We start from the raw sequence: 20181 nt of genomic DNA on the forward strand, positions 1-20181 counted from the left end.
AACTTTTTGACTTCTTCCATACTTGCATGTAATGGGCATTCAATGGTCGAATTTGACATGAGAATGCCAAAATTGTAGTCTCCAAAGACAATAGCATGCATACAAACTCAAAAAATGACCCCTCTTGATCAAAGGTATGGGCTGGAAATGCCATTTTTTGAGTTTTTTGAACAAAAATGTGACTTTTTTTTTGCAAGCATATGGGTCGTTTTTGCAAAAACGTGGCCAAAAAATGCATGTTTTTGAGTCATTTTTGACTTGTGAATGCAAAAACGACTTTCCCAAATGTATATAGAATGATCAAAACTCCAAAACAACCCCTTATTTGGCCAAAATGTGAATTTTGAAGGCCCAAATCTGGGTGTTTTTGTCCAAAACTTGGCTCCAAATGAAGCTGAAACAAAACGTTTTTAACATGAAAGAGGTTGCCAAATGCATGGGAATGCATGAGGATGCAAAAATGCCTCTTGAGGGAAAGATTTCAAGTCATTCCATTAACGAATCTAAGAGAAATCACCAAAAACGGGTTATTGGAGGCCAAATGCATGAAGTTTTGCCTTCAATCTTCAAACACGGGTTTTAGAAAGGCAAATGAATATGTTTGAGAACAAAATGGACCTTTCTTGTGTGATTGCATGTTTTAAATATGCAACATAGAGCAAAACGCACCTTTTAGAGGCCAGTACATGTTTTAAAAACATGCAATGGGCTCTCCCAAGGCAAAAACACACCTTTTTGGTGCATATGCATGTTTTAAAAGCATGTTTTTTTGTCCAAAAACGGGTTTAGAAAGCGTGTATACAAGTTTTTAGTGCAAAACGCACCTTTTAGGTGCATATTCATATCTAAGTTACTTGCATACTCAACTCTAAGAAAAAACTCACCTTTTTGGTACATATGCATATAGCACATGTAGCTGAACTTTTTCATGTCATTACACATTTAAGTTGAGCGTACATGCGATTGCATCAAAAAGGTCCACTTTTAAGTGATTTTACACATTAAAGTGATTTTTCAAGCACATGTCAATTTAATTTTGATAAAATATTACTTAAGTGGGACATAAATTATATTTACATTATCATATTAACAATATAATGTGTAAATATGAAATAATAAGTAATATTTACCAGAGCGTTCGATTTAAATATCAAAAATTAAACTGAACTATATAGTTAATATAGACACTTAAGTGAAAATCCAAAAAGAAACTCAACTTAAAAACATCACATAAAGTGCACTGTAGTTACTTTAAGTGAAAATTTAAATGATAAACTAACTTAAAAACATAACATAAAGTGAATTTAAGTTATATTTTTCAAAAAGTGAATGTCAAATTAAAAATATAACATGATATTTTCAATTCGTGTAGTTGCATCAAAATGGTCCACTTTTTGGGTACTAAATTGGTTATATGTTTTGACTGACAACTTCGATTAAGCCCTAAGATATACCAAATCAAAGGGAAAACCGAAAGCAATGACTTGAGCAAACCCAAAGGACTAAAAACCAACAAACACATTCAAAAATGAAGAAAAAGACGTTGAAGGCCTCAAAAAATCAAGCATAGGCTCGACAAACAGAAAAAAAAAAACAAAAAAGATTTGACGAAAGCCTTCAGTAAAAGAGTTCATTATATCAATTGGTACTGATTGGTTGATCAATACTGACCAATTAAATAATGAACTAATCTTAGAGAAATGAGAAACTTATTTGAAAAAGTTTCGAACTATTACCTACATTTTGTGGTTACAAAATGCAGGACAATAGCGCTGAAAGAAGTAATGAGTTCCTATCCAGTTCTGGCACTAGCCATCTTTACTTGGTCCTTCATCCTAGAGTGTGACGCATCTAGAGAAGGCATTTAGGCAATGTTGATGTAGGACTCTCACCACATTGTGTTCGAGAGTTAGTAGCTCTCAAGAGAAAAGCGATTGTACTCCATTTATGACAAAGAGATGCTCGCCATCATGCACGCACTAATGAAATTTCGACAATATCTTGTCGAAGAAAAGTTTCTTGTATGAGAAGATCACAATAGCTTGAGATATTTCTTGAAGCAAAGGAATATGAATGAATGCCAACAAAAGTGGGTGAGAAAAATCCAAGCATTTGATTTTGACATTGAGTATTCAAAAGGTAAAAATCCAAATTTTAGTCAGATTAGAAGGCATGTAAAAACCTCTGTCAGTCCAAACACAATTTTGAAGGAATAAGAGTGTTGAACTGGATTATGCTTATAATTTCCCATAGTCACAAAGTTCCTTCCATAATTAAATATATCAAACATTTGGCCAGCTTGACTGATTATATAACTTCCTTAAGAATTTAAGGGCACTATGTTGAAGAATGATAGTGAGTTATACAGAACTAACCAATGCAATTTAGCAAATTACTTTAAGAGATGATTCAATCAACAACACTTTTTTTCTTTCCAAGTACTGGAAAGTGGGGTTACCACACTTCAATAGCAATTATTGTTTCAATTAATGGAACAATAGCAATGTCTTTATTTACAACCCAACGTTGCTACCAATTTAATCTAAGTAATTCTCATATGTCGATAAGTATTGTAAACCAAATAAGGAACTTGATTAGATAGTTGCAAAATAACAATGTAGAGAAGGTTTGCCCCCAAAATATATATCTTTCGCCTCAATTAAAGAAATGCAAATGTCTGCAATCCAGGCATGAGTGAAATTGCATTCTCTTCCTCAAACATAGATCACAAACTTGTTTCCTCTGCCCAATATGTAGTTCTGATCACGCCAATCCACAAGCATTGACGTCTCAATACCCAACTGCAGCCTTAATAAATTGAAGCATTGGCTTCTCAAACACCTGCAATTCCCAGGTAATACAATCGCAAGTCACAAAGCAATCTGCCCTGCCTTGATAAGTTACGTCTAGACTTGTTACAAGATTGTTGATGTTGCTAAAATCTACAGGCTATTACCAAATGCAAAACGGCAATCTCTAGTGCCCAAATCAAACCCCCAATTTGAAGCTACTAGTGGATGTAATAAATACAGACGATATCCTCCAACAATCTATCTCCTTAGACACAGCACTATAGTAGGATAGATGGCCAATTGTATACCTCAGTACAATTGCTAACAAAAACTCATAACAAAATCTCAAAATTCAAAAACCCTTATACCTCAGCAAGGGCACAAACTTCAGAGCCTCAGAAAAGTCACGAAGGCAACAAAATCAAATAAATATTCAAGCGTGCTTTTTCCAATGAGATGAGTTCATATTTATAATCCCTTGTTGACAAAAGTTTCCCAAAAGAACTTAGCTCTTGAAACTTTCCAACACAACTTTTAGTAATAGTATTTCATAATATCATTATTATAATAAAAATATTAATATAAAAATGCAACTTTAATAATTAATTAGTAAATAAGAGCTCATGCAATTAATAACCACATCCACTGCAGGTGACGACCAACAGCTAGAGCCACCCACTGCACTGCCAAAAATAGACTTACTAAAAATAGTAAGTGCACAACTAGGACCCCCAAATTACCCTGTCAGCTCAGGAGGGTCGCTATGATGAGCTAACTCCATCAATTGCATAGACTCACAAAAATGGGACATTACAAGGCACACCTTTTGGTTGAATAGACCATGAACACACTTGCATGCTAGTTGATGGATAGTCAAGTACAAGATGATAGGTACAAGGTGGTTGATGACCTCAGCTGACCCCCAAATCACCCTGTCAGCTCAGAAGGGTCACTATGATGAGCTAACTCCATCAACTGCATAGACTCACAAAAATGGGACATTACAAGGCACACCTTTTGGTTGAATAGACCAAGAATAGACTTGCGTGCTAGTTGATGGATAGTCAAGTACAAGATGATAGATACAAGGTGGTTGACGACCTCATCTACTACAAGGGAAGAATCTATTTGGTACTCGAGTTCCAAGATAAAGAAAAGGATTTTTAGAGAGATGCAATACTCACCTTTGACCGAACACTTGGGGTACCTAAAGACCTACAGAAAAATCTAGGAATGGTTCTCATGGAAGGGCCTCAAGAATGATGTCCTGCAATACGTACAGGGATACTACACTTGCCAGCTGAAAAAAACTGAGCACATCTTTACAACGATGCTTCAGTTGTTGCCAATCCCTAACCAAAAGTGGGATAACATTTAGATGGCTTTTATCGTAGGGATTCCCAAAGTGCAAGGAAAGGATTGCATTTGTCGTGGATGATTGCTTGACTAAATTTTCTCATTTCTTTGCCATCTTTGTCAGTTACTAGGCAACCCAAGTGGTCGAGTTGATTTTCGCAAGGTTTCCTCTTGTATAATCTTCTACAGAACATAGTGAGTGAAAAAGATAGCCATTTCCTCAATCCCTTTTGAATGGAGTTATTCTAATTGACAGGGACAATGTTATCAAACACGAGTTACCATTCGCAAATGGTGAACAAACAAATATTGTGAACAAATGGCTAGAGAGGTATCTCAAGAACTATGTTTCAGCACAACAAAAGGCATGGGTTTATTGGCTACATTTGGGCAAGCACTATTATAGCACCAACTATCAAATGTCAATAGGCATGGCTCCCTTCAAATCATTCTATGGTTATGAACCTCCATCATTCATGGATTTGTCATTGGGTGGCAATCTCGTACCAAGGGCCAAAGACTAGCTACAAGAGAGCTTGGATATCCTGAAATCTCTAGAGGATAACTTATAGAGGGCTCAAAACTAGAAGACGTATGCTGACCAACATAGGGTTGAGAGAAGTTTTCAGATTAGTGATATGATATACCTCCGACTTCAACCCTACCAACAATCCTCATTGAAGATGTGGCAAGAAGAAGTTGAGGCCGCATTTCTACAATCTTAAAGAGAAGTTCGCTTAGGGAGTTGAATTCACAATGTCTTTCATGCGTCGTGTCTAAAGGTCGCCAGGCAACTTGTCACAATGTCAAACGAGATGCCTTCTATTGACGAAGAAGGAAAACTAATTTTGGAGCCGACTAAGATCCTTGATGTCCATGAGAAAAGGTTGAGGCCACGCACTATCAAGGAGTTTCTGGTGCGATGGAAGGATCTTTCAGTGGAGGACACCACCTAGGAAGGCGACCAAAGTCATAAGGATCAATGAATCTTGAGATGACTTCTTGATGGTTCAATGATCCTTTTCAATCCAAGATCTACTCTTATATCCTTCCTTATCACTAAAAGGTCGTGTCCTATTAGCATATCATATACATAAATGCTCAAATTACATTAGAAATTATAAAGCAATATGCATTGAACATAGTAAATTAGCCATTAGGAAGGCGACTGATTATAAGACATCTCAATAAGAATGTACCCAAAAAAGCTATAGATACATTAGGGCAATTGCTTTTTTATTTGCCAAAATCACTAATACAATTTTAAGTGCTTCTGCTGTAGAGGAAGGATATTCTAGAAACATATATTGATCAATAGTGAAATCTTGAGAGATGAAGAAAACACAAAAAATGCTGCCTAGAAGAACCCAAACAAATGAAGGATTATACTTACAACAGGACAATTTGCTTCCCGTAACCACTCCAAATTCCGAGGATCAACAATTAAGTCGTCTGTATTTAAAAATTCCAAAATGAGCGCAGCAATTATGTGTGTTTCATGTAAAAGTTTCAATGAAATGCTTGGAATGCAAAACCCATAAACACAAAGAAACTGAGCATAAAAAATTAGAAGTCATAAGTTGTCTAGAATGTTCATGAAAAAATGAGCTCAAAGAAAATAGAATAAACTAATGTTTAATATTATTAATGAGAAAGTTCTAAAGCCCTTTCTTATTTTTAAAAAGTTATATTCCAAATATGCCAAATGCATTGTCTTAAATATTTTCTATCGAGAAAAACATATTCTCATTACGAATTTGATAATTAATACTATTAGAATTGACATTATTTTGAAGACAATCTTTTGATTAGAGAACCCAAATCATTGGTTTAAAAGTCTCATTGATTCTTGAGCAGAAAATTAAATGCAGTTTACATTCCACAAAATATCTATTAGCTCCCCTATTAAGTTTAATGTATCAAAGTGTTCAGGAAATGTCTTATCCAAGAAACATTTAATAACTTCAGTAATCTGGGAACGTCATTGCCTACAAAAAAGTTAGTTACCTCCCACTTTATTTAGTGGATTGGATAAGCATTTGCAGTGTAAACATATGCATACTTCGATAATTTGGGAAGATCATCACCCACAGAAAGGATAGTATCAGTATCTATTTCACTCTACATTTTTTGGTCACGGCTCTGCAGAAGTTGTTTTCTATTTAACATAAGTAGCCCAACATTAAGTCACGGCTGTATCAGTATATGGGTATCCAGCATATACAAAACATAGTGGAGCCTCCTTTTCAGGAGATAAGTTTAATGGGTTACAACTATAACAGCATGTACAAAAAAGACCAGAGTATATATGATTACATCTTCATATTAGAATTTGAACAAGAGGCACTAGTACTCCTGTCAAAACCTTGCTGTCTACCTCACTGTGCCTTTAGACCACTTAAAGACCTTGTCATTCCTAGCAAATATGGTAAACGGGTGAGCCATTCTGCTGTTCCATGAACAGGATCTGCAACAGGTGAGCAAACTGCAACAGGGGTAGCATGCACAGAGATCTCGTTTTTCTGTCTCTCCTCTCAAGTCTCTGTTCTATATGATTCGCATGATGAATTATTTCAGTGTTATATCAAACTCATCCTTCTCCTCAGCAGGTTTTATTGAAGTGTATCCATAGGTCACTTCTTTCTTGAGCATCTCTGCAAACCCTTCATTAATCAGCTTCAGGATCTTTTTCTCCTCCAATCTATGAGTCACTGTCACCTGCATAGCAATAGTGTGATAAATGAGTCTCTGCAGAGAGACTCAATAGGGTGCTTAGCTCTACCATCAAAAATAACTTTATTTCCTAATACCATACAATATGAGCAAATAGCGTAGACCAAAAAACATTACTGTTTTTGTTGAGACTCAAGAATTTTCTGGATAACACATGGAACAAATTGAAGTTGTTGTTCAGGATCAGACCAAAAAGCCCCTGCATCTCTTTAGCAAAGGTACAATAAAAAAGATATGGAAGACTTATCCACAAGATCCACAAAAGGTACAGATACTAAGTTCCCAATTAGGTTTCTTAACTGCTAATCTATGTAGGAGGAGACGCCACATGAAGCAAGCAGTTTTAGGCTCAATAGGTCTGTGCCAAAAACTCATCTACTGTTTGGTCCAAGAAAGGGGGTTCAGGTTTATATTCCAGGTAGTATTTAGATGGTCGATAATATCGTTACATTCAATGAGAAGCTTGTATATATACATGGCTTTAGTCAAGGGAAACAGGGTGCCATCTGGTCATCTCTAGAGAGCAATCCTAACTACACTCCCTCCACATGGTACAGGCAAAATCAGAGTACTGCAGGCCTCCCCCAGCATTACATATGTCCTCCATGGAGATTGGGGGGTATCAAACTTGTTAGCTCTTGCCAACTGATAAGTTCTCCATCTAGAATGATGTCCTCAAAGCATATGACCACTTTACTGGCCAGCGTGCAGAACAACCCTGTATAAGAGCAAAAGGCACATCTCCATGATAGAGATTCCACCACACAGATTTTTCTCCACAAATCTTATTGTTTTCATCAAAGACAATGTTGCTAGAAATCAAATGTTTAACATTATTCCAACTTTTTCATATTGCTTTAAAGACAATAGACCCAGCCAGAGTAAGTTCAAGTCTTCCTAAAAGAAAGTCATTGATATGGAGTCCTTTCCAGGTATTTGAAATTTTGGGGTAGCCTTGGCTGTATTATTCCTGAGAAGAATCTTCCAGGGTTCCTCTCCCTGAGAGGATTTGGCTAGCCATTGGATTGCCAATGCTAATCCCTGGATCCTAAGATCCTTCGGCCCAGACCCCCCTAATTCCTTACTCGTGGTACACCACTTCCATCTCACAGTATGTTTTTCTTATTACCCTTTCCATCAAACCATAAAAACTCTTTGATTCTCCCCTGCACATAGTTAATTTGGGCCTGATTGAACAGGCAGGCATAAGCATAGTAAATAATGTAACAAGATAGAATATTTTGGCAAATTTGGAATCTCCCAGCCAAAGAAAGGCACTGAGTGTTCCTCTTATTCATCTTTTTGTCTAACTCCTCTTTTATCACATTCCCACATTTCCTTCAGATTGGGATTGATGGAGAAAGGGATTCACAAGTATCATACTTGGTGCTCAGGTTCTTCCCAAGCCAAAGAGAATATATTGCACAAAAGGGGGTTTCATCCCATCCAAGCATCATTGAATTTGGAACTGAGACTTTACTCCTAGATGCTGCACAGAATAGATCCAATTTGTGTATGAGGTTGCAAACATTATCTTCCATCAATTCAATTTTTCATTAGCAAACAGAATATGGGATAGCTCATTCCCATTGGGTAGCAAAATGCCTTTGACTTTTGGAGATATTGTGTCATCTCTTAGTAGGTAGAATAATGCATCAGCAGCAATAACAAATAAGTTAGATGCAAGGGGAAAACTTCGCATAATAGTTCTACTGAGTTTAAATGGACTTGATCTAGTTACAATGACCTCCACCGCAGTAGCAGCTCCATTCATCAGGGTTAGTACCATTTGACGAAAGAAGCCATGTAAGCCCAAGCTTTCAAGCATCATGTTAATAAACCTACATTAAATTCTATCATAATCTTTTTCATGGTCCAAGAGCATCATAGAAACCCATTGATTGGAATCTTTAGCCCAATTTAAGACCTCCCTGTAGGTAATCAGATTCTCCAATATGTACCTCTCCTTCACAAAGCTAGTCTGTGTTGAATTGATATCATGAGGTAGAATATTCTCTACCATAAAGGCAAGCATCTTAGCTAACATCTTACAGAACACATTCAACAGTGTAATGGGTCTCCATTTTTTTTTTAAGGTTCTGTCCCCCTCCTTAGAAATAAGTTCAATGAGCATAGAATTGATGTATGTACCTACGGACTTCTTATTAACGGCTTCAATGTATACATGAAAGAGATCTTCCCCTATCCATTCAATATTTACCCTTATAGAACTCCACAAGTAATCCATCAAGCCCAGAGGACTTCCCATTACTCATGCTTCGGATGGCATTGCCAATCTCTTCTACCGAAATGGGTTTGTCAAGTAGTAAGGTATCCTCATCTGATATTTTCTTAGGAATAATGTTGCTAATCTTATTTCTAACATTTTCCATGGTTCGTCCAACTTCTTCAGAAGAAAATTGTTTGGTGCAGTACAATGCAAAAGTCTGTAACAAATGTCTTCTTATGAGTTGAGAGTATTTTCATCTTCATGGATGTATTCCGTGCTATCTGTAGCTTCTTTGTAGTTGATTAGTTGGAAGAAATACATTGATCCTTTGTCACCACAGGTAAGCCAATTCATTTTGGCTCTAGTTTTGGCACATTGAGTATTTTGATTCTCGAATCTCCTAAGAACATCCCCAGATTGAGTTAAGGGTTACAATTCCTCTAAATTAGAGAGGTCTTCTCGGATTTTGTCCTCAGTTGAACATGGTTGAATATGTTTCTTGGCCATCTATCAATAGCATTGTGATGTCTCACAATTTCTTTATTGTATCATCTTATAATTTTCACACCAGTATTGATATCCTCATCCTTCAAGAGGTGAGCATTAACTGCAAATCCATTCCCATTCTTCTTCTCAAAGGAGGATCTATTTAACAAAGAAATGGTACTCACTGTTAAAATTCAGAGGTGGCTGCAAATGTAATAATATTGCCTTCAAGGTATATATCTTCCAAAGGCAGTGCTCCTAATATAAATAAGTGTAAGCCATGAATAGACAAGTCTATTTAAGGGACATGTCTATTTGTTTATTAATAATTAATATTATAACCATAGTTATAATATTATAATATTATATTAATTTATAATAAATATAACCATAGTTATATATATTGTTATTATATTCATTTATCTCATATAATAATAAACACACATATATAAATATATCTCATAGATAATTATATAAAGGTTTATCCAACTGAAGCTACCACACTCAACACTCTCTATTAGCTAGGGAGGATAAACACATGATTATATATTACCTTAACATTTTGCTATCACATTTGATATCATGAGTATCGGTCTTCCAAAATATCAACATATGATATTCACTAATTAATCAAATAGGGTTTTGATATCACATCCGATATCAAGAGTATTGGTCTCCCAAAATATCGACATCCAATATTCACTAAGTACTCAAATAAGGTGTGATATCACATTTGACATCACAAGTATTGGTCTCCCAGAATACCATACGATGTTCACCAATTACTCAAAATAAAGTTTGATATCACATATGATGTCAAGAGTATTGGCCTCCCAGAATATCAATGATATTCACCAAATACTCTAAGTAATGGTCTCCTAGAATGTTGAGATGTAAGACATTCACCATTTACTCAATTTGTTGATCTCATAATACAAGTTATTGTAAGATCGTCACCTTACAACAACTTCTCCAAATACAAGTGATGATCATTTGGAAGTCATCACTTCCTCATGATATACATAGGGGGTGGGCCCATTAAAAATCACATAGTCACGAGGTATATTCATGAATCACATTCCTCTTGATTGCTACAATTTAATGATCACTAGAGAAGCCATCTTAACACGGTTTACTCCCTCTGAATCAATATGATTGAGATCACCAAAGGTTGACCAAATTATATCCTCTGTTTGCTCCCTCTCTTGTCAAGGTAACCTAAAACATCAATCTCCTTCTGAATCTCAATCTCCCTCTTTTTCCTAGAATGTCAATCTCCCTTTGAATCTTAATCTCCCTCTTCTTGCAAGACCATTCTCGGAGAGAAATGAAAGATAAAGGAAAATAACTTTTATAGAACATATAGAAAACATAACAAATAAGAGGGAGACTAATAAAACACTCAAGGAAAATGATTTTGCATAATAATATGAGATCATTCCAATACAATATAGATAAATATCCAATTTAAAGATATACTTTAATCTATACTCACTTATATTCATAAGATCTTGTTGCTCATCAACTAATCCTTTTACATTTAATAATGTCAAATTATTAAATTAAAAGATACTACTATCAGAAGTAGCAAAATAAGATCACACATAAATCTATTATAACTATATATGGCATTTCAATTAGTAGTTATAGTCCTTAGTTCCGACAGGGGTTATTATAGTGGTACCAAAGCATGACCCTGCCATCCTGTGGGGTGAAGCTTAAATAATGATCAACCTAAAAGAATTAAAAATTGTTATACAAAAATGATCTATATGAAGAGTTGTATCATACTTTCGGGAAAGATTGTGGATACTTTATGGCAGCCCATGATTAAATTATACAAGACATTTATAAGAATTATGGATAACCTTGCAAAATAATTGTGGAAGAAGTAAAATAGTAGCCCTTCGACAAATTAAAATTTGAGGACTATCAACACATAATTCATTCAATATTTGATTGACGTTTAGCCAATAGCATCAATCTCAAGACATAACATGTACCCATTAACATATACAAAAGAAAGAATATCAATATCATTGAGTGGTTAGGAGGATTCAAGTAAGAGGAATTGATAAATCAGCAATATATTCAGATGGGACAAAAAATGAAACGACCAAAACATTTAGTGATTTCTTACAGTTAATGATAAATTATATTAGAATACTGAATCTCTTTAGATCAAAAGAAAGAAGAAATAGACTACTCCATGTAGCCACTAATAAGAGGACACTAATGCATTATAGTTCCTAGAGGGAATTTAGGCAGAGAGCTAACCTCTCTGAAGGACTTCGCAAGATATTCTATAATAGAATATTCTTAAAGAAGTGATGCAAAGAATAAAATATTCTCCAAAGGAACCAATATATACCATTAAGGAGGAAAAACATATGCATATGGAAGGATGGATACACCTAGAACAGGTATCCATAAGGCCTACGATGAGAAAGAACTCTCTCCTAGGGAGGATGGATACATCAAGATTGATTATCAATAGGGTTTTAATGAGAGGAAGTAATGTGAGGAGATGATGCTTAGTGGAGAGTTGTTTTATTAATTAGAGCCCCAGGAAGCACTCCCCCAGGAACTAAGCATTTAATTACAACCTCTCCTTAAGAAGGGCTTGAATTGGGAATTAGGGTCTTGTATTTTTATGACTTGCATGATTGAATAATATTCTTATTATGGTTTTGGAGTACTAACATATGATGCAGGTCTATCTATCAAGGAACTTGTCACCACTAACTTGGATAGCGAGCGTAACAATCTAAACTGAGTGTATGGTTTAGAATATCGTAAAGAAACATCTGTTTCACCTTGGCTTATTCAAATTGTAGGAAGGAATCTACCAAAGCTTTTAATATGTGTATGCTTTTAGTATGCATCATGTGTTCATGCATTAATGTGTATAATCTGTGTCTACAACACTAATGTATATATATTTTGTGCATGCTTTGTGTTTTTATACATATCCTAGTATGTGTTTCTTAGTGAGTGCCAAGGAATAGGGTCATTCTCAATGAGTGTCAAAAATAAGGACATTCTTAACGAGTATCGAGCATATTTCCAAGAATCGCCCTAAAATTGCCATTTTGGCAATTTGATTCAGGCATGGCGATTTTTTTGGAGTTGAATTGGATCACCGATTTTTTTCCATGAATCCCATGAATCGCCGATTCATACCAAAAATCACATGAATTGGCTGCGGCAAGCAAAAAAGTGAACTCATTTTTTAATTAAAACATTTTTTTTAATCTCTTTTTTTGCCTTTCCTCTTTGTTTTAACCCTAAAGTGCCTTATAATTGTTTAGCATGAGTAGAAGAGAGGAAAAGTGAGAGAGAAAAAGAGAAAAAGAGAAGAAAAACCATAGGTTTGCAACCAGCAAGAAGGAAAAGCACCAAAGAGATCAAAAGTCCAATGGGGAGGCCATAAGATTGCATTGGGAGCATTAAGGAGTCAATAGCAACACTCCTCAACTCATTTGCAAGAGGTAAGTGTTGATTTTTTTTTGCATGTTAGTGTATTATGCATTTTTTGTAAAAAACAATTAGTTTTCATTTGCAAATCTTGAATGTTTTGTAGTTTTAATAAATTGCAGAGTAGGGTTTGTTGTTTGGTAACTTTTGTTTATTAGTTTTAAACTTTGAGGCTTTACTTGAATTTTCTTATTGCAGCAGCTTTAACTTTCATTTTCCACAATGGGTAAAAAAGATGAATATTAGAAATATACCAAAGACTTTCTTGGAAGAACCAAATTTCAAACTAAATGTATGTTTTGTAAAGAAATAAATTATGGTAGTATTTATAGATTAAATACCACATTGTTGCTATGCCTGGACATGATATTACAATTTGCACTCAACAAAGTGTTGAGGCAAAACGCACTTATTTAGTGACATTAGAAAAATATGATCAAGATAAATTGGATAAAAAAAGGCAACTTGAAGGCTCAAGGGCTATTGGCTCCCATGCTTTTGTAGTTGCATCAACATCCGCATTCGTAGGTTGTGTTGGAGAGGGTTCTTCCAGGCCTCCTTTTCGTTCTAGATCTAATGCTCATGCTAGTGCTAGTGCTAGTGATAGTTGTTCTTATACCGAGATTGAGTCCAGCCTATTGCCGCCTAGAGTGCTAAAGAACAGATTGGATAGTTAGTTTGTGCCTAGCACTACTCGTGGCTCAAACCCACACTTGAGGGCATGGGTTTGAACAAGGAGATTTGTGATGCTACCAAAAAAGAAATTTACGAATTGTGGTACTTTTGCAACATTTCATTTGTTGCAGCCAAGTAATTGATTCTCTTTTCTTTGTTTTCTTTAAGGTTAAGGTAAAATTTTAATTATATCTACTTATTTTATGGTTCATTGATTAATCATAGATTTACTTTACAAGCTTACATAATGATTTGTCATCTGAATTTCTAATCATAATGTATGTGTGATAGGGCTCCTTATTGGCAAAACATGATAGATGCAGTTGTTATTTGTGGTCCAGGATTTAAAACCCCAACTAAGGTTGAGTTGAGTGGATACCTCTTGGATGAAATGGTAGAGGACATGAAGGTGGACCTTGAAGACCACCCAAAGGAGTGGATCAAAAAGGGTTGCACCATCATGATTGATGGTTGGACAGATAAGAGGAATAAAACACTCCTCAATTTTCTTATTTCTTGTGGAGGTGATTAATCATTCTACTTTCCTACATACATTGTGAATTTCGAATTGTGATTGAGTATTTCAAATTTTGATTTGTTGATTGCTAATTTGTTGATGATCCATGATAATTCATTGTTTTGTAGGATATACCATGTTCCTCAAATCCATTGATGCTTCTGCTCATATCAAACACGCCACATACTTAAATTATTGAGGAAGTCATAGTAGAGGTGGAGGAACAACATGCGGTGCAAGTGGCGACGGATAATGCAGCAAGTTATGTTGTTGTAGGTAAACTTTTAACTTTTCAAGTTTTGAAAATAAATTTATTTGAATTTTGAACTTTTTCTAATTCAAAGGTTTCTAACATGTTTGAATTTCTAATTAACTTAAAATTGTTGTAGGTAAAATTTTGATGGAGAGGCACCCCACCATATTTTGGTCTCCTTATGCAGTACATTGTCTTAACCTCATGTTGGAGGAAAGTGGCAAGCTTGAGTGGGTCAATCATGTGTCGAAAAGGCAAAAAGTATATGCAAGTTTACCTACAATCGTTCATTCCTCCTTAGCACAATGAGGGACTACATGGGAGGCAAGGAGTTAGCTCATTCAGGCATCATGAGGTTTGCCTTGAATTTCATCACATTGCAGTCCTTGTTGACATCAAGGAACGATTTGAGGAGCATGTTTGTTGGGCGAGAGTGGATTACATCTTCCTATGCTAGGACCCCTGTAAGGGTAGATGTGGTGAATTGCATCTTTGATGATGGTTTTTGGAAACCTACTAAAAACGTCCTTAACGTAAATTTCTTGAAATTTAACATTTAGTATTTTACTATTTAGTATTTAATATTTAATTATTATTGTTTAATTGTTTAATTGTTTAATAATTTAGTTTTACTTTTAGATATATTATTTTATATTTAAGTTTTGATTCAAATGGTTTTTTTACTTTATATGCAAGTCATTGAGCCCCTTGTATCTCTCCTACGAATTGTTGAGGTGGAGAAGCCCTCTATGGGCTACATATATGAGGTCATGGATAGGGCCAAGGAGACCATTAGAGCCCAGTATGCAAGAGTGCAGGAGAAGTATGACCTTATTTGGGAGATCATTGATAGGAGATGGCAAAATCAGCTCCATTGACCCATCCATGCAGTAGCTTACTATTTGAATCTGGCATTTTGTTTTCATCTTGACTTCAAGGCGGATGAGGAGGTTCTCACCGGCTTAGATGCAGTGATCCAGAGGTTGAGTAGTGATGAGGATAGCAGCTAGACAAATTCAATAATAAAGAAGGGCCATTTTTCTCTGGCAGGATGGCCATAGATGCTCAAACAACAATATAGTCAGGTAAAAATAATATATTCAAAAATCTTAAGTTTATGACTTATGAGTTGCGCATTTTAAATTTTGATTATGTAATTTTAAAGTTGTAAATGAGACTAATTGTTTTTGTTTTCCCTTAGTAAGATAGATGGTGGCAAATGTTTGGGCACACAACCCCAAAACTTTAAAAAATTGCTATCCATATTCTAAGTCAGCCAAGCAGCACTTTTAGATGTGAGTGTTGTTGGTCCATGTTCAAGCACATCCATTTGAAGAGGAAAAAAAGGTTGACTGTGCAGAGGTTGAATGATCTTGTCTTTGTTCATTACAACCTTTGTCTCAAGATCAAACAGATTTTGGGCGATGACTCCTTTCTGATCATTCTAGAGGAGATTGTCCAAAATCAGAGTGGCTCACTGAGGCTGTGGATCCAGTCTTCAATGAGGGATACCATGAGTGGGTTGAGGCTAAGGCTGTGGCCATGGCAGCGGAGGAAGCTAGAGCACATTTAGACACTAGTAGACGCAGACACGCACGTACAGACACAGGTCGTAGTGATGTTGTTCATGAACCCATCTTACATGTGGAGGCTATGGCTCGACAATCCTCTAGGACTTACATTAGATGCCTTTCTAGAAGGTGGATTGGATACTCAAAGGTTGAGGCTAAGGCTATGACCAAGCTTGAGGATGATGATGAGGCTTGAGTTGGAGCCTTGTTTTTATATTTTGTTTACAGATATTGAGAGAAATACAATTCATGGATCTTCATCTTAGATTCTTACATACATTTATGATTTGATATCTTATGGATCTTCATCTTACATACATTCCATGATTTGAATCATTATGATCGTATGATTTCTATTATGATTTCTATTTACTTCACCTACAACCTACAATTTACATCTTATGTGTAACATAGTTACGTATGTGATGTATTTATCATTTATGTTCCATGTTTATTTATGTTAACTTCTATTTGATGATATTATAATGTGTTTAAGTTATATTCAATAAAGGGTGCACGAAATAAGTTTTAAATTGTTAAAATCTCTAAATTTAAAGGGTTCTTTTTAATTTGCCGATTCATAGCCGATTCAATTTCTATTTACGGCCGATTCACAATTCAATTCGGCCTTGCCAATTCTGATCCAATTCTAATTCTCGTTACTTTGGTATCGAGCATCATGAACATTTTTAGAAAGTATTAAGATTAAGGACATTTTGTCAAGATTGGATCAGCGCATTCTCAGTGAATGTTGAAGTTAAGAGGGCATTCTAATGAATGTTGTAATTCTTAGAAAGGAATTAAGACAAAGACTCTACATCTCTGAAGGATTACTTATCTCGAAAGAAAGCAACACTTAGCAAAAGGAGAATCACAAGCGCTACAACAAATCGAGATAAGTTCCTTCTTTAAAATCATTCTTAGTAATTTAAATTGAATCTTGTGATCTTCAAATTTATATTTATAACTATCTAATCCCAAATCAAAATTGCTATTGTAGGACTATAGAGAGGTGCATCAATCAAATCACAAGGAGAATATATTAAATTGCTTGAGGACAAGCAAATTTGGAAAGTGTGGACTGTAATATCCCCATTTTGACTAGAGTTTTGTAATAAATTTAAACATATAGATGAACAAACAATAATTTATTAATAAATATTACTAATATAATAATTGATTTAATACAATACAAGATAATGAATATAATAATATTATATTCATTATATTATTATTTATAAGCAATAATATAATATAATAATAAAATAGAAATAAATTGTATTGTAATATAATATAAGCATACATAAATAATAAATAATGTTATATACATAATAAATATTCATTACAAATAAATAAATGTAAATAGCAAATAAAATAAATAAACATACTAACAAATATGCTTATAATCAACCAATTAACAAATCTACAACTTTATCTCAAACTATGCATTGAGTCACCAACTTGAGCATTGGAGAGACATGGCTATTGGGAATAGATCAGAAGATATAAAAAACTAGCTTGGTCATTTTGTAGAGGGGCAGGAGGGAAGATCTGTAAGGAAGGGAATATGTATGATAAGAAAACAAGTATAAGCTACTGACAACTAGATGATCATTCACAAGAATCCTCTAAGCCGTAATGTAGAGGAAAAAGAAATATAAAACAAAAAATATCAGTGATCAAATATGAGAAGAATCCATGGGAAGAAAATTTGATTCAGCATTTGATTCTAATTGTTCAACATCCTAATCAACAGTCCAGATCATCAGGCATCATCGAAGCATAAAACGGGTGGCAAAGACATAGGAGAAAGATGGAAAGGCACTTTCCTCCCATAGTGAACCAAATTATATTGGCAGAGAGAAATTGAGGATGATTTTTGGGCGAGATGTCTAAAGTCAGCAATAATAAGAAGTATTTCTTTAATGTATATTTGAAGTAATGATCAAATATTGAAGGAGATCAAATAAGAAAGAGATGAAAATAATCTCAATACAAAGGTGCCAAACCAACGCACATCATCAAATAAAAACCTTCAAGCATGCATCAAATAAGCGAGCATCAAATATCCACATCTACAAATGGCCTTACATAGCCACAGTCACACACAGAACAAGGCAATCAGAAATTTGGAGAAGAAATTCAACCAACCATGGATGAGAACGATACTATGCGAGATTGCTGATACAAAAGAAGAAACATAGGGCAGAAAATAGTTCTAAGACTTAGCAGCTTGGATACAAATAAAATAAAAGAGACGAAATAATATATCCAAGTTGGCAACTTCAAAGGAAATAGATTATCAATAACAAGACATACTAAGTACGTCGACTAAAGAGGGATAAAGACAAGACTGTATAAAAACTCAGCCCTTTGACAATCTGTCATCTTATATTCAAAAGATGATACAAACATTAGCTAAAGGAGCCTGTACCATTGTTACTCAGAAGCCATCCATTTGTTTGACATAAATGATCTTACAATAGTGATAGCATGAGTCAAGATTGCAGAGCATAGAACCATTAGTTGGATCACCATGGCATCTCCATGTGTCAAACTGATTCAAATAAATAAGTGATGTAACATCTAGAAACATCAATCTGACAAACAAGTTATAACCTATGCTCCACGGGGACGCGTCCCCTGCCTCTGTACCCTAGTACCTGTACCGGGTACGAAACGGGGACGCGAGTACGGATTTTGGCCGTACCCTGCGACGTCCCTTTTTGAGGTAAACGGGGACGGTCCCCGAAACGCCAAAAAAAGTTTCATAGGAAACTTGGGTACGGATTTTCGTACCGAGGACGGCGTTCCCGTCCCTCGCCCGTACCCTTTTGCCCACACCGTCCCCTATTTTCCAGCCGGCCATGGGTGAGTTAAAAAGTTTTTAAAAATGGTTTTTTTTTAAAAAAATAAGTCTTTTCTATTCCGCCTAGGGCCCACATGGATGTTAAGTTGTTAACCCTAATGTGTCTTCTTAAATAGTTAAAGTTGGAGTTCATTGCTCATTTGGAGTTGTTTGCAAGTTGGGAAGAGGAAGAGGAAAACATTGAACATTCAACAACAACAAAAGAGGAGTGTGTTTTGGAGGTGGAAGAGAAAGTTTTGCCTTCATTTCTACTTCATTCCAGGTATTTTTTTATTTTCTTTTTGTTTGATTCAAACTTCATTGTTGTTTGTTGTCATTTTTCATTTTTTTCAATGACATAGAGAGGGCATGTTAATGGAACATTGAAATATTTTTTTTTTCTATAACTTGCAGCAGTATACTATAAATCATTGTAAAATCCAAAGGCAAAAACATGAGCAGCAGTGAGAGTGAGGGAAGTAGTGATAGCATGGAAGTTGCCATGCAAGAAACTCAAGTGTCACAATTACAAAGACCAAGAAAAAGACCTAGGGCAGCCATTGATGAGCCTAATGTAGATGTCCCTATGGAAGATGCAATGCCTAATCCATTTGAGTGCCCTTCCAAAGCCCTAAAACAATATGCCAAAGGCCCATTCAACCCTAAGAAACCTCTCCTACAATTTGCCACAAAAGTAGACAAGAATAAGAAGAAAAATTCGGGGGGTAGTAGGGAATGGGAGTGTCATTTATGTAAGAAGCATTATTTTGGGAGCTACACAAGAGTGTATTGCCATCTTTTATGGATAGGTGGGCAAGGGGTGAAAGGTTGCAAAAAAATTACGGAGGAAGAAAAACTTGAGGCCAATAGGTTGTATGTGTAGGGGGAGTTATTAAAATCCGGGGGTCCTATGAGTAGCACACCCACACCCTCATTGACTCCCACTAGCACTGTTAGTAAAGGGAAGGGAAAGGCCAAGACTAAGAGAGATACCAATGTGGCTGATTTATTTAATATACAAGCAAAAGATAGAGCGGAAGAGTCCATTGGCAGATTTCTTGTTGCTCATGGCATACCATACCATGTTTCTCGTTCCTCATTCTATAAACAAATGTGCAAAGATATTTATGCTGTTGGTCCCTCATTTGTACCACCAGGAGAGACTAAATTATGCACCACTATCCTTGACAAAGAGTACTCAAAAGTAAACATTTTGATGGAGGATATGAGGCAAACATGGATG

General features: G+C 35.4%; 1 protein-coding gene across 4 annotated transcripts in view; it reads right to left on the minus strand.

Moving 5' to 3' along the window:
• The window catches only part of LOC149565577 (2-dehydro-3-deoxyphosphooctonate aldolase), a 257795-nt gene that overhangs the window by 79086 nt on the left and 158528 nt on the right, over positions 1-20181 (minus strand). For 3 of the 4 annotated variants that reach the window (XM_089819099.1, XM_089819097.1, XM_089819098.1), the window contains one exon: positions 5542-5600. The exons of the other annotated variant lie outside the window; for it this stretch is intronic. In XM_089819099.1, the coding sequence (XP_089675225.1) occupies positions 5542-5600 (59 nt within the window). The remainder of the gene's footprint in view (positions 1-5541; positions 5601-20181) is intronic. 4 annotated transcript variants of the gene reach the window in all.

Source organism: Cupressus sempervirens, chromosome 3 (assembly GCF_028749045.1).
Source record: "Cupressus sempervirens isolate cs-2001-9-10 chromosome 3, ASM2874904v1, whole genome shotgun sequence".
Lineage (NCBI taxonomy): Eukaryota > Viridiplantae > Streptophyta > Pinopsida > Cupressales > Cupressaceae > Cupressus > Cupressus sempervirens.